Below are 14541 nucleotides of genomic sequence, written 5' to 3'. Positions count from 1 at the left end.
CCCTTCACACGTTCTGGGGTCTGCCAGTGTCCTAGTTCTGCAGGATGAGTCATTCCTCTTTCCAAAGAAAACAGAGTGACTTCTTCATCCTTTGTAATGCAGCACTCGCATTATCCTCATCAAATTTAACCAATTCATCATGCCTAAAAATATTTGGCATATCAAGTTTGTGGGAATAAACAAATGATAATTAGATCTAAAAAGAACTCACAAACAAAGTTTACTATAAGAGTACAGATGTTCATAAGTTACTGATGCTCTCCTATTGCATCAAAACAAGCTTCAGGATCATTTGAAAACCCATAGAGCAGACTGCATTAGCACTAGAGTAGGAATTAAATGTGCTGCAGTACATGACTTGTACACTTCCTCTTCCCTCTGTGGGTTATAAGTACAAATTTTTGATAGGATTAAAAAAAAAGTAGTTTAAGGAGGAAGTAGCAGTAGTGCAAGTCGCTGCTGTTATTAATGCACGGCTGTACCCCTTCCAAGGCTGAGGCTCATTTAACAATCAACCATATGCTCAGACTTTTGTAGTGCCAAGAAAAAGCTTAAATAGAATGTTATCTTCCGGAATTATGAAAAAAACCTTGCAAAATAATCACCCGTGTTAGTAATTGAGAGTCCCTTAGCATTAAATGAATTCTAGGTGCACTGAGGAAAAGTGTCCCTAGGAATGCTCAGCTCGGGGATTACAGCAGAATACGGAGTTCCACTGAATGCCCACTGTCCACCATATCACGACAGGCTGAAGGGTTCTGTCCCACGGAGTGATGCTGTGTCCCTGCCCTCTCAGAGCTACTATAAAATCATGGCAACCTTTGCCAGTTTCAGAGGAGATGGGACCAAGTTCATGTATTTAGATTTAAAAAAAAAAAACAAACGCACCCATATAAAGCTACTTCTAAATTCCCACCAAACTATCAGAAATTATTTTTAAAATATTACTGTAATGAAGTGACAGCAGTGACTGAAAAGTTCACTACAACAAGAAAACAATCAGAAATGCACTAACAACAATACTGAACAACTGCAGCACAACAACCTTCTCTCAGTTCTCTGTACTCCCTGTGCCCAAAGCCCAGCCCAGAAACTTTCTCCGTCACAAATTTTGTAGCAGAAATGTGGGTCCAATTAAGAAAAATCCATCTGCCAAATGCTTGATTTGTGGCCGATTCCAGAGAGGCTGCTACAAAGACAAACATTCAGAGCTCCATGATAAAAACTTTGTTAGCTGCTGTAATAAATCAGGATGCAGGAGACATTGTTAGCCAAAAGCCACTTTAACGGACCCCTTTTTAGCTCTAACAAGCAATCTGACCAGCCAACAAATTGAAAGGAGCACTCATTCCACAATCATCCTTTAAATCTCACATTTATATAAACTGATTGTGCCAGATTAATGCACCTCTCATACCAGATACTAGTTACACTTGGTCTGATTTTGCTTCTCTTATTCGCAATCAATAATTTTATTACTGTTACTGCAACAGGACTCCTAGAAAAAAATTAGTATGCAAAAGACTGGCAAAATTTGGCCAACTACATCCATGTGAACCCCACAGTAATTTACTGAAGTTAGTGCAAACCCCTTATTCTACCTTTTTTCAAGCAAAAGGTCTCTTCTCAGTCAATGTAAAATCCAATACCATGAGAAACAACCATGTTTCTTCTACAAACATAAGCTCTGCTTGACTACAATCAATGTATTTTTCTAACACACCACTTTAAGCAATTTCTCCAATGTTCTCTACAGAGAAAAAATGGTTGGCCGAGGTTTTACTAAAGCAGAATTCTCAAAGTTTTCATAGTTGCTCTGAACATGCACGCACACGCCATGGCAGAACTGCAAACAGCTGCCTGGCAATGGACATGGGACCCTGGGAGATGGCACGTCAACTCGACAAAGAAACCCCCATTTCAGAGCTGTCAGCTCCTCCCCAGGACGCAGTAACCAGGCTTTGTAAGAGCAGCTCTGCAAGACTCCGCTGGAAACCTGGCTGTTCTCTTTGTGCCAAGGCAAGGTATGAAAACCAGACTCTACTGACAGAATTAACAAGGCGATTCTGAACTGATGGCAGTGAGACATTCTGTGACTTTTCCAATGTTTAATGTTATTTCCTTGTTTTCCTTTGTTATAAAACTCTGTACAAATTTCTCACTATTGTAGGAGGTAATAATTTTCCATTTTAAATTTACATGATGTATTTAAATGCAGGCATTAATCAAACACAGGATAAAAAGCATAGATAGATTTGTTTATATTCTCAGCTCTGCTCTACATACACGCCACATCCACCTTGTTAGCTCTCTGCACACGTATGTGCACATTTCATATATTCATACGCATCTGCTGTACATAGCAGGATAAACAGGACATGCAAGAAAAGAAAAAATAAAGAAACTAAGAGGCATGACACAGTACCAATTTAGATACACAGAAGCCAAGTACCAGGATCATTTATGATCTATTATAGCTCAGTATTTCAACCTGGAGTGTTTTGACTGCATTTATTGCACTATTCATTTTTGCTATGGCATCTCCTGCAAAAATTCTATGAAGCTCCAGAACAGAACACTGTTACAATGGTTACTTCCATGAGCAAAGGAGCAGTTCGTGAACAATCAGCCTGGATACAAGATGGAGTCAAGAATCAAATATTTAAGAGGCAAATATTCCAATACCAGATGCTTCTTTGAAACAGTTCTTGGATTTCATGACAGACAAGGAAGCATAGCAGAATATGCACGAGAGTGATCTAAGAGACTCAAGCCCTTTCATATACAGAAGTGAGTGCATTGTGCATTTTAGCAGACGTGGATGGGAATGTTCAGGGAGATAAAATTATCTTCCGTAACCAAAACCCCGATGCATGACTGAGAAGCCCAGCTGCTGCTTTTCTTTCACCTCTCCGAGAGCAACAGTACACAAGGCCAAGATCTTCTGCAGAAGGACACTTGCTTACACTAGAGATCTGACACTACGGCAGGAATTAGGGGACTAACAGCTCGCTGTCAAAAGCTACCTAGTGTCAGACAGTTTCCTCCAGATCAGGGCATGTCTGTGTATCATAGGTGAAGTGTATTCATGAGCGATACCTGCCTAATAGAAGCCTTCCATTTTCAGTTTCTAAATACTCAGATAAGCAAATCCTTGGATTTTATTCAAGGCTGCCAAATGCTACCTCTCCTCTAACTCACCCTTTAAGCTCTACAGTAAAAAATGTGCTACAGCCATTCACTGAATCTCTTTAAAGAAAAGTTGCAGTAAATCTGGCTCTCTCTGAAAGGACACTGCCCAGGAAGCTCCAGGGCTCTTGTGCTGGGAGCGCAGGGAAATTACAAGGCTTAATTTGGGAAAATGACTTTGGCTGCAGGGCTGGCCAAAACAGTTAATTCCCATGTCTATACTGTCAATTCACAGAAAGAAACAAAACTCATCTAGGTAGAAAGAAAATATTGTCTAATGTGCCTGTTCTTTGAGTGAAGCAGCAGCACTGTAGGCAGGTTCCCGGCCACCCGGCTACGCTTGCTCATCTTCCATACGGAACACAGTGCCCTACTTCGAGCATTTGTGAAAACTGCAGCACAGGAATCAAATCAACTCTTGTCTTCCCAGGTAGTAACCCCTGAAATATTACTCTGCACTGACCAGCACAATTCTTTTACTTGCAGAATCCAAAAGGAAAGAGCTTACGAGGCTGTAATAGGTCAGGTAAGGAAAAATCCAGACTGACAACTGCAATTGGCAGGCTTCAGAAATTCCCAGCCCCTCCAATGAGTAAGTATAGCTAAAACAAAGTAAAAGTTGTCATTGCTTTTAAAAGTGAAGCATTTACTTAATGGATTCTAAAGTACCATCTTGATATTTTCAAATGCCACTGCTACAAAATGGTTACATCAGTGTATATCCAATTTGGCGTATTTTTCAGACAGACTTTTCTTGGCACTTCAATACTTCTGTGTCATTCCCCACAATGATTCATGTAAGGCTGAAAGATCTTCCTTTTGGAAGCAAATCACTAGTTTGTTTCTGTGGTTGGCAATGGAGTCTGTCTTACCCAACCATGACCTTGATCTGCATGTGAATTTACACATAAATCCACCTGGAATGTATGCCTGTCTCATGCACACACTGATGTAAATCTGCATATACATAAATACACACAAATCCACTAAAGACCTACTATACTTTCTAACTGAGCTGAAGAATAAAACCAAAGTCTCATTTCTCCTTTATTTTGCTTGCAATTTGCTCCAATGCTGGCCATCCCGTGTCAAACACCTCATCCGACCCATCTGCACGTTCCCTGCAACACATCCCTCCTGGACTGAAAGATCCCGCCATGGCTCAGACAGAAAAAGCAGCTTCGGCCACACGCCGAGAATCCATCTCAGTATAATGACGGCAGTCAATGGCTATGCTGAGGATGTATGTGTGTGCACGGGGAGAGAGGGATTTGGGGAGATTATGGTTGTTATTGTTCTATGTTATTGTTCGTACAATGTGTAACCCAGTAATGTTCAATGTAGTCCAGTGTGTGAGCATCCCTCCCCTCCCTCCCTCACCTGCATCAGTCAGCTTTGGCTGCTGCATCTATGTGCTATTTATATGCTGGTGCATCAACTTAGGATTTATTGGGGAAAAGAAAGCAGAGCAGTCAGGCTTCTCCGTACATGTTATTTGACCTAAAAAGGGAGGGCTTGCACTGTGTACTCGACAACGAATTAAAATGACCCCTCTTGCAATTAAGCAAGTCTACTTCTATCACAGATGTGGCCCTTGCTCCGAATAAGATAAGAAAGATATTAACAAGACCTGGGAAAATCAATATCCTCATTCTCTCTCACACACCCTCCTCCCCGCCCTCCGAGAAACGTCCCCTTACCTTTCATTGTCCACACTCCTGAAGCCAGGTAAAATGTGCCGGAAGCTGCTGTTCCTATCAAGCTTCGGTTGGCTCTTTGTCCTTTTGATGGAGCCTTTAAGCCGACGGCTGAGGAACCCCTGTGGGGTGAGACAAGAATACTAAATTACAACAAAAAAGGGAAAAAGAGCGAGCCCTGAACCTGCTCTCTTGCACCGAGTGCAGCCAGGCAAATTGTTCTCTCCAGCTCCCTTCATGTGCGGCTGCTGGCAATGCCGCTCCTCGCTGTCAGCCCGGCTCCCCAGCTCGCAGCCAACATCTGCTCCCAGTGCTCGCCGAGGCCAGGGCGCTGCGTCGGCGCGAGACTCCCCGAAGCCTCCGTTACCCTGGCAACCATCAGCTCACATAAAAATACTGTCTGAAAGACAAGACTAGCACATTACAACTCCTGACGGGAGGAGAGGCTGCGACGCGGGGCTCCGGCTGGCCCAGCCTGGCCAGGCTGGCAGCCCCATCTCGCAGGCACAGGTACAACACAACACCCCCTCACCAGCAACCACGAGACAGGCAAGAACTTAATTACCTGATCGAGACCCCCCAGATTTTCAGCCATGGCTGGCAGAATTGGACTCAGGTGTTCTAGCTACATGGAAAAATATCCTATAAAGCATTCATAACCCCAGCATGTGGACTCGGCAGCTATAGGCACTACCTTTACAGAAGAAAGAGACCCTTGCGCTGAACGTACAGCGCCTTCTTCTCCGCTGTGCCTCCTCCCTCATGGAACATAAGTCACAGCTCCTGTAGTGTTCCACAGCAAAGCCAGCACTAAACGTTTTAATAGCAAAGCTTCTAATGTGTTATTTGCTTATTGTTAGGAGTTAATGTTCTACATAATCTGAACATTACATTTAATCTCTTGGCTAAATAAGGCAATAAAAGTATAATACTACTGTGGTGTCCAGCATTTACAGCATATGAGAACAGTCGTAGTGGGTCAAGCACGTTAGCCGGAGAAAGTGGGGTAGTTTTAAAGAGAAACCAGGATTTTGGGGTGAAGCCTGAAGAAGTGCTCCTTTTACGCACCATCATACCAAAGAAATAAATTAGCTAGATATAAACAACTTGGCAAATCCCTGCACAACCTGAGGTTCTGCACACGCTGCTTCCCCTCCCCATCCCCAGGAAAGGGCGTAAGATACCCACTGGATCGAGCACAGATTTTGACGTGCATAAGGAACAAAGTGTGAGAACAGGTATCCTTCCACTGGGTACTATACCAGCACCCCAGCCATACCCACAGAGCACTCCTCCACTCCAGGCATGAGTCTCAGTAGTTTCCCCAGTCAACCTTAAGGAATGGATATAGGTCATGTAGCCTTTAGCAGCTCCCTTTAATAAATTAATACCCTTTATATGTCTTAAAGAAAGATAATCACAGTCTAACTTCTATCGAGCCTGTCATTTGTTCAATGCCATTGAAACACTCCTTCCCCACCTAGGATATTCATGGGTCACATTATGTCTTTCTCAGGTTGCAAAATTTCCTCGGGCGGACTGTACAGCTCTTGTTATGGAAGTGACTTTCCTGTTTGTAAGTGCATCAAGAATTTGAAACATCTAGATAACCAAAGGTGTTTCACATTTATTAAGTGCCACTTTACTTACAAACGAGGTACGTAACATGCATTCAGGTGAACTGAGTATTTCTCCGGGAGCTATTTGCATGATTGAAATAGCATGATGTATATAACAGAGGCCATCAGGTTATACACTTTGCCATCTTACACAAAGCCAACACATAAGATAACAAAGGCCTGTTCAAAAGTGTTTTGTCCATGAGAAACAGCTTTAGAGAATTTTTACAGTATAGAGAAACATGACTATGAAACAGCAAATTTGAGGATTTGCATTATCAACAACATTGCTAAGATATTTCCCTTGGTACTCAGACCTTAGCCAGCCTCATACTCATGATATCAACATGATATCAGCCTCATACTCATGATACCAACTCTTCATGCTCTTGTTCTTCTGGCTGGATCAGGCCTCTGGTTGCCTGCTATGAAGACTGGACAATATTTGCTGTGAAGGAAAAGATCAAAAATATTCAACTGGCCAATCACGCAATATTGCCCTAAACGCCACCGGTGAGCAGGTTTTGCCCAGAAGCAAGAGACTGAACTTCCTTTATCGCTGTCAGCCTAGCCACAAATATGTCATCATATTATCAAGCCACTTCTTCAAATCTAGTAATAGCTTTGAACTCTGGACAGGGACTTGATAAGGAAAAAACCAAATACCTTCTGCGGCAAAGGATCACAGCTTTCTTTCACTACCTTGTATTTCACATCTCGACAACTGTTAGATGATTCGTGCAGGATTTGGAAATTAGAATTTAAGGCTGCAGTAAGACATTACTTTCCTTCTGTTTCCCATTGTTTTTACATTCATTGCTACAGGAAGGAGATCACACTGTGCCATTTTCAGTTTTCATTGTTAGCTTCCTTGGGAGAATGATATGTCAGATTTTAATGCTGATAAATTATGCTGCTATAGCAATACTTTGCACCTCCATAGCGCATGCCAGAGATCAGAAAGTCGAATGTGTGAATTACTACCTTCTGTAATTTTTTAGATGGGGTAAGAAAAAAAGAGAGAGAAGTTGGCCTCCATAAATACAAGAGAGAGAATCCGACCTGGGGTGTGACCGCCATGCTTTCCTGGTGAGATCATAAGAACATCATCCATTTCTTCTTCATTTATAACTTTAAACAACATTTGATTCTGATCTCCAGACAAATGAGGCTAATCCTACCCTATGAACATTGCCTACTCCTCTAGCCTAGCTGCATTCTTGTGAGTTCTAGTAATTAAAGTATTGCCCTTTACATTACATGTTCTTCATATGCTTTTAAGTTTATATTGAGAGCTGTCTAGGGCAGAATTGTGTCTTCCGATGTGTGGGCAGCATTTACCACCAGTAAAAATATCTTAGAAAAGATTAAACTACTAACTTTGGAAGGTTTCATTCAGGAGAAGTTAATAGACTGTATGAAATGACAATAAATAGAAATCTGCAGAGCCCAAGAATCCCTTCAGAATTTGTGGAGCAGAAAACCATGAGATAACAGAACCTGTGGTGCTGAGGGTCCTTACCCAAGTCTGAACTCAGCCCGGAGCAGACACCCTGGCCACAGAGGGCAGGGGCACTCCTGGAGCCGTTACAGCCAGGGTGTCACGCGGCTGCATTGCCCGCGCTATGTAACGGGCTTTCACTGTGCCGCGTTGCGAGGTGTGGACATGTCAGTGCGTTCAGAACTAGTGCAAAATTTGCACAAATGAGAATAATGCTTCTGCTTCATTTAGTACAGATTTGTCTTTGTTTAGCCCAAATGACTTTTCAAGTTCTGCTGGAATACAATGAAGCAAAACTTAGGCTAATGTTAACTTCCTTTTAGGCAGCGGACATCAATTAAACCATGAAATACCGCTTTAAATGTAAGCAGAGGTACTAACTATTTAAATCAATCCCTTGCACAGCCTAACTTCTTCTGAGCAAGAGGAGATATTTTAGGGTCACTGGAATAGAGACAACCATTCTGGTTCAAGAATATAGTACCATGCAAACCTGGCACAGTTTTATGGAAATTTCCCATCCATCAAAGCTCACAGCAGAGTGTGGCATAGAACTCAACTAGCCGAGCAAGAAGACAGACACACAGAGCTTGCACTGTGCAGTGATTTAACTTTTTTTAAGTGCAAAGACCTTGCTTTTCTTGTTTTGTTTCTGCAGTTTTGACTCTGTCATCCTCAGGTCTGGAAAACAATTGCTCTAATCAGAAAAGCTGACTGAAGTTATAATAAGACACAAAGGACAAAGGCAGAAAAAACCAAAACAAATCCTTTTGAGGAATGGCTTAATCACAACCAGTGCTACTTAAGCTAAAACAGGACAGGCACAATTCAAAACAGGACAATTATGTCTGCTGTGATTTGGGCTGTTTTTTCTTACATATTTGGACAAACCCAAAATCTGATGCCATCATCTTGCTGCAGATGGAGGAAGATGGGATTCTCATTTTAATTTTTCCTGCTTCTCAGTTTGGCATTTACAATTATTCTAGACCTGTAAATAATCTTAGATTATAATATTTAAATATTTTTAATATTGTAATACTTTTAAAGCATACATGCAAACCCATCAGAACAATATGCCTTTGAGATATTAGGAACTGTGCACTTCCATACACCCTGGGCCAACTATAAGAAAACTAGAGAGAAGAGAGAAACAGAGTAGAAAACTGAGTAGAGTGTTAAAGACAGCAAAATCTTGAGCTCCTGTTTTATTAAACATAAAGTAATGATGCAAGTCTTGTATCTGGAACTGACACCATTAATATTCATTCGCAGTGAACCGACATGTTAAAGTTTGAAAGGTAAAAAGTCAGCACCATGGAAACACAATATATATAAAATTTAAAAATAATATATCAATAAATCAAGCTGGATGCATCACGAGCAGCTTTGTTTGGAAGAGTCCTGGCAGCTTTCAGTATTTTCTAAGCCCAAGGAGCAAGGAAAAGAGGCTGGGCAAACACACATGGGGTAAAGTGTGAGGGTTTGCCCCGTGGGCACTGGGAGAGCGCTGGTCTAACAGGAACGCTCAAGAACAGACAGAAGTCCTGGGCTACGCTCTTATCCAAAGACCACACTGAGTAAACACTGTAAAGACATATCACAGGAACTAGTGAAAATACTAGGGTGTTTTTATAGTTCTGTATCTGTTTCAGTTCTAGCAAGTCTCAACTACAGACAACTTGAGAGGACATCAGAATTTTTTTCACTGCTCTTAATAATGAAACTGTCATAAATAAGTACTTGCTGTGAGTATAAATGTGGAATGCAGTATTGCATATCGGCTGTCCATTTTTTTAGTATATCAGGGATAAGCTTATAGGTATAAAATTGGGAGTTTGGGAGTAAATAGTTTCTACCAGATCTGTCCTTATTCTGGGCTTTAGAATCTCAGTTTATATTTTGATATTAAAGTCTTTAATTCTGGAATCAGCTTTTTTTTTCTGCTCTTGCACAGCATCTATGCTGCTCTTCCACAGGACATGGAAACACCCTTTTACTGAGGCTCCACTGAATGGATAATTAATATTTGTGTTTGTGAATCAAGTAGAGTCTTGCTAATTCTAAGCACTCTATTATAGCCATAAATGTACCAAAAAAAAGTGAGTTTACCTGTTTTTACAATTACCAATGTCAGCCTTAGCTTCCAAAATCAAATAGAATCCTTTTTGGGGCAGCATTTGATACTGTTTGTTACCAGGTAAAGACATCTAAGTGCACATCTCTACTATTCTCTTTGTAGAACATGACTGCATTAAACTACAGTAAGAAGTGCACAGACCAAAAAAAACCCCACTGCGGGTGAGTTTAGGCATCAGATGTGTCTCTCAGAAGTCCAAGAACAGCAGTAATCCACCGAGTCGTCTCCTGGCACTGATACAAGAAAGGAAGGGAATTTCATGTATAGCACTGACCTTTGTGGATCAAATATTTTTTATTTGTTCAGTGTATAGAGGCATGTGCCTGTAAGTATATGTATCCTTTCAAACACTTCATATATAATTTATTACTGTCGGCTCTTTTGATTTGAACTTGCAAGTTATAAGTTGTTTTGCTACCATGCAGTTCTCCTCCTGTCAGATGCGATAAAGGGCTCTATTCACGAGGTGACCGAACAGGCAGCCCCTCGGAGTGCCTCTCCCCCAGGAGTGCATTTCTAGCATCTGCAGCGCTTGCACAGGATCCCTTTTGAACTTGGGCATACAGTAGGCAGGAGACGGTCAGCCAGAGTGTCATTTGAACTTGAAGACACCCCCAAACTTACAAGAATCCTTGCTGAGGTAACCTTGTGAAGTTATATTCTTGCAAGTTTATCAACCAATAAACCCAAATTCTGTTTTGATTACAAAAACCAGCTTGCTCCAATCAGTAAGACTTGCCTAATATGCAAGCCCAGGGAAAGGGCAAAGGAGAGCAATAGCTTACAAACTCCGCAGAGCACAAGAGATGTGAACTTACAAGGAAAACCAAAACAGTTGATTATCTCTGAACCCAGAAATGCACACACACAGATTAACATGTATTACCCCTTCTGTTTAGAGGAGGCTGAACATATGACTTTGTTCAAGCGGGTGAAAAGTCCCTCAGTTTCTCTTTCTCAATTTTATTTCATAAATCTCAGGACCCTTCCCGGTCATACTGTGAGCCCCTAAAGAAACACGCAGATGGGAGAAGTAAGGAACTCTCACGTCTGAAAGGAAGAGCAAGTAACATCCATCCATGAACCACCAACTTGCTCAGACTGATGTTACCTTAAAACATTATTCCATAGTGATAAGGAAAGTCCCTCTGAGACACAAGTTCCTTGGAATTAGGATAAAACCCAAAAGAATGAACAAATGGCTGCAAAAACATTGCGTGTCCAGTGATAGATGGCACAAAACCTCAAATCCTACTGCTCCACACGCTGCGGTCAGACTTGTGCTCTGGCATCCAGAGTTAGAGAATAAACATGGAGATTCAGTACTTAAGCACACGAGAGGGTATGTCTGTGAGCCAGGCCATAAAGCAGTCCCGGAATGTGAGAAACAGCTCATGTTGGTAAGTGCTGCTTAGCAACACTGCCCTTCTATGGCAAAAGATTAATCAAATTTGCAGTGTCATTGGAAACACTCAGTTCAGTCCATTTGAAAAATCAGATGAAGATGCACTGAAGTCCCACAGGTCACCAAAGGGACAGTGCGGGCCTGTCTAGGTCATGAAAACTGGAATTACGTCAAATGAGAGGCACTGAGGGTTAATTATGAATATGGCAAATCTAACACATGCATGTATCAGCAAATCACAGATAGAAGAAGCAATAGCTTCAACACATAACAACTCATCCTTTTTCCACCTCTGGCCAGTAAAGGATTGCTGCTTATGCTCTATTTTTGTAAAGATTTTCCTATCTTGTTGAAAATGTCTTAGTCACAGGGTCTTCTCCCACTGCCCTGGAGAAAGAATTACACACACTGGCAGCTCTCAGTGCCGCCTATCTCTTAGGACATTTTTCCTGATATTCAGCTAAATGTTTCTTTGCAGAAGTTCACTCTGTTCCTTTTCTGCTCTTCTCTACCAGGGAAAGACTCCTCTCCCAGCTTCTGAAATAGACACCCTCAGCCAGCACACACCTTTAGTCCCTGACCAAGAGAACTACCAAAAAACTTCAGGCAAGCCAAGGCCTTATGGTAAAGTAACAGAAAACTCGGGAAGTCTCTGTCTGCACTCTCCAACTAATGCTGATGTTTCATGTGCTTGTATGTAACATGCACATGGAACAGGCGGGACGTTAATAGAGTCCGAATGAAGGAATGCAACTGCCAGGAAGAAGCTAGAAAACAACTGCAATTCAACAGCCATTGTTATGCAGGGATCACCTGATTCTTCAATTTGGATTCTTTTGTTCTCCTATTAAAACAAAACCACACTACTCTGGATTATTTTGTTCACAGTTCCGTAATTATCATACTGTCAACATTTCATATCCGAACAAGACAGATAAATATTCCTTAGAAAGGTAGGAGAAGGGTAATTGAGCAATCAGGGATGAATGATGCAGAAACAGAGATACAGGTAGAATGCAAGTAACCTTGAAGAACAAAAACAAGAGCGGCTAGAAAAAAACCTACCCAGATGAAGCCAAGCAAGGATGGCACCTGGGAAAGAATTTAACGGGCACAGTGGAGACAACCATCCCAGAGGACAAACTGTTCATACACAAACCTTCCTTGTCTTTAGTGAGAACAATCCTGACAGCAGCAGAGCACCTCCTGGGCAGTGCTGGGCAGTGCCAGCTTCACAGCAGTGAACAGACGTGAGATCAGGTAACACCCTGCAGGAGCTGTTTTCCAGCTCCATGAACCAGGCTTGCCGTGGCCATCCCAGGACTCTGCTTCTCCTTGGAATGCAGGAAAAGAGACTATGAGCTTACCTTTTCTCAGTTCTCTCCGTAGAGAGCTGTGCTCAAATTAGGTTCTTGAGCATCTTTAGTCCCCTAGAACAAAGCTGTCACTGCTGAACAGAAGTCGAAACCAAGTGCTGGCAACCGCCATGGCAGGTTGTAATTGCAGCAGAGGAAAAACTATGTCCTGACAACCTCAGGACTAAGCAAAGTGCCTCCTGATAGTCCCTGAAGATCCCAGCAGTGTCTAAATGAAAGAAAGGATTCACACTGTACATGAAGCCTGCTTTCTAATGTAATTATGGCAGTCATTTAGAAAGCAAACAAAATGCATCACTTTATCCATATTCTGGGATTTGTTACTGCAAAGAGTAAAACTGAGTAACATAAAAAGACAGACGTTTCTCCAAGTAAGGTTCTAAGAAACAAATTAATCCATCCACAGTAAGGATCACCAAGGAAAATTTGAGGGAACATCCCACCATCTGTGGCCTCTAGGAGAGAGTAATTCTTACTATTATTTATGCGAAGAGAAAAGTAAGGCGTTTACCCTTAATGGTGAAAGCAAGCTGGTCTTCCCTGGAGCTTTGGAGACTGAGTTTCATACAGCCAGGAAGGAGAGGGGAATACCAAAAATGTTAACAATATGCCAGGGGTTGTTAAGACTCCATTTCCCTTTATCACGTAACGTGGGGAAGCCCAGAATCATTTCGGTAGAGATGAACTGTCCCTCCTCAAAGCATCACTATCAAAGCATGCTCACTCCCCCAGTTTAGGCTTACAGGATGACTTTTTTTCCTAAAAACTCAAAGCTTAGATGTGTATTATAATTTGTTTTACTGCAGATAATTGCCTGCATGTTCAACCAACTGAATCTTGACTCTGGAAGGCCAGCCAGGGTGGCTGACTGTCACGTACATACCATGCTCTATTCAAATAATTTCCAAGACACTATTTTAATGGCTTGCTTCTGATGTACACTCTTGTTCGTGCAGTTCAGATCGTGCACCTCTGAGAGGAAGCCTGCAGGCAGCATGCAGCTGCAAAACTTTACATGTGAGTCTGTATGAGCTGTGCTAATACCTTGCTTGCATTCAGAAAATGCCCATTCTTACTTGTGGAATGGCAGATATGCCTGCAATTATTCCAGACAGCTTCTCAAAAAGCATAGCTACTACAGACCTGGCATCCATCGTACTGCTGGGGGAAACACCCAGGTTTTCAGCAAATACCCAATGCAAGATAGAAGGCCATAGGTAGAAAAGCAATTTCTAGACTCCTAAGAAATCTCACAACAATTTTCTATGCATTTTTTTTTAAAGAACCAACTTAATTGGATTAGACTCCTAAGATTTTAAGTGACTTCAAACAAAAACTCCAAATCCAGGAGATACACAACTACACCATTACTCAACACTGAAAACATATCCTGAGTTCAGAGACTTCAATTGTTTATGATATAGTTTTAAGTATCTGACTTTCAATAAATGTAGGAACTTTCACTTTACAGTCTCCCACGCACTGTACATGCAGGAGATTTATTTTACAATGGAGAGTAACAGATTCCAATCAGGCAAATATTTTTGAAACCTCAGATATGGAGAGAATGAGTGCCTTTTAGATTAAAAGGGATAATCCCCAGCTGACAGAAAA

At 41.7% G+C, this 14541-nt stretch overlaps 1 protein-coding gene across 7 annotated transcripts in view; it reads right to left on the bottom strand.

Annotated features, from left to right (window-relative positions):
- Positions 1-14541, bottom strand: part of DAB2IP (DAB2 interacting protein) — a 243972-nt gene that overhangs the window by 114091 nt on the left and 115340 nt on the right. For all 7 annotated transcript variants that reach the window (XM_074846348.1, XM_074846349.1, XM_074846345.1 and 4 more), the window contains one exon: positions 4890-5008. In XM_074846348.1, the coding sequence (XP_074702449.1) occupies positions 4890-5008 (119 nt within the window). The remainder of the gene's footprint in view (positions 1-4889; positions 5009-14541) is intronic.

Source organism: Strix aluco, chromosome 20 (genome assembly GCF_031877795.1).
Source record: "Strix aluco isolate bStrAlu1 chromosome 20, bStrAlu1.hap1, whole genome shotgun sequence".
In the NCBI taxonomy this organism is placed as follows: domain Eukaryota; kingdom Metazoa; phylum Chordata; class Aves; order Strigiformes; family Strigidae; genus Strix; species Strix aluco.
The sequence above is the reverse complement of the archived record's forward strand: the minus strand, read 5'-3'. Positions and strand labels throughout refer to the sequence as shown.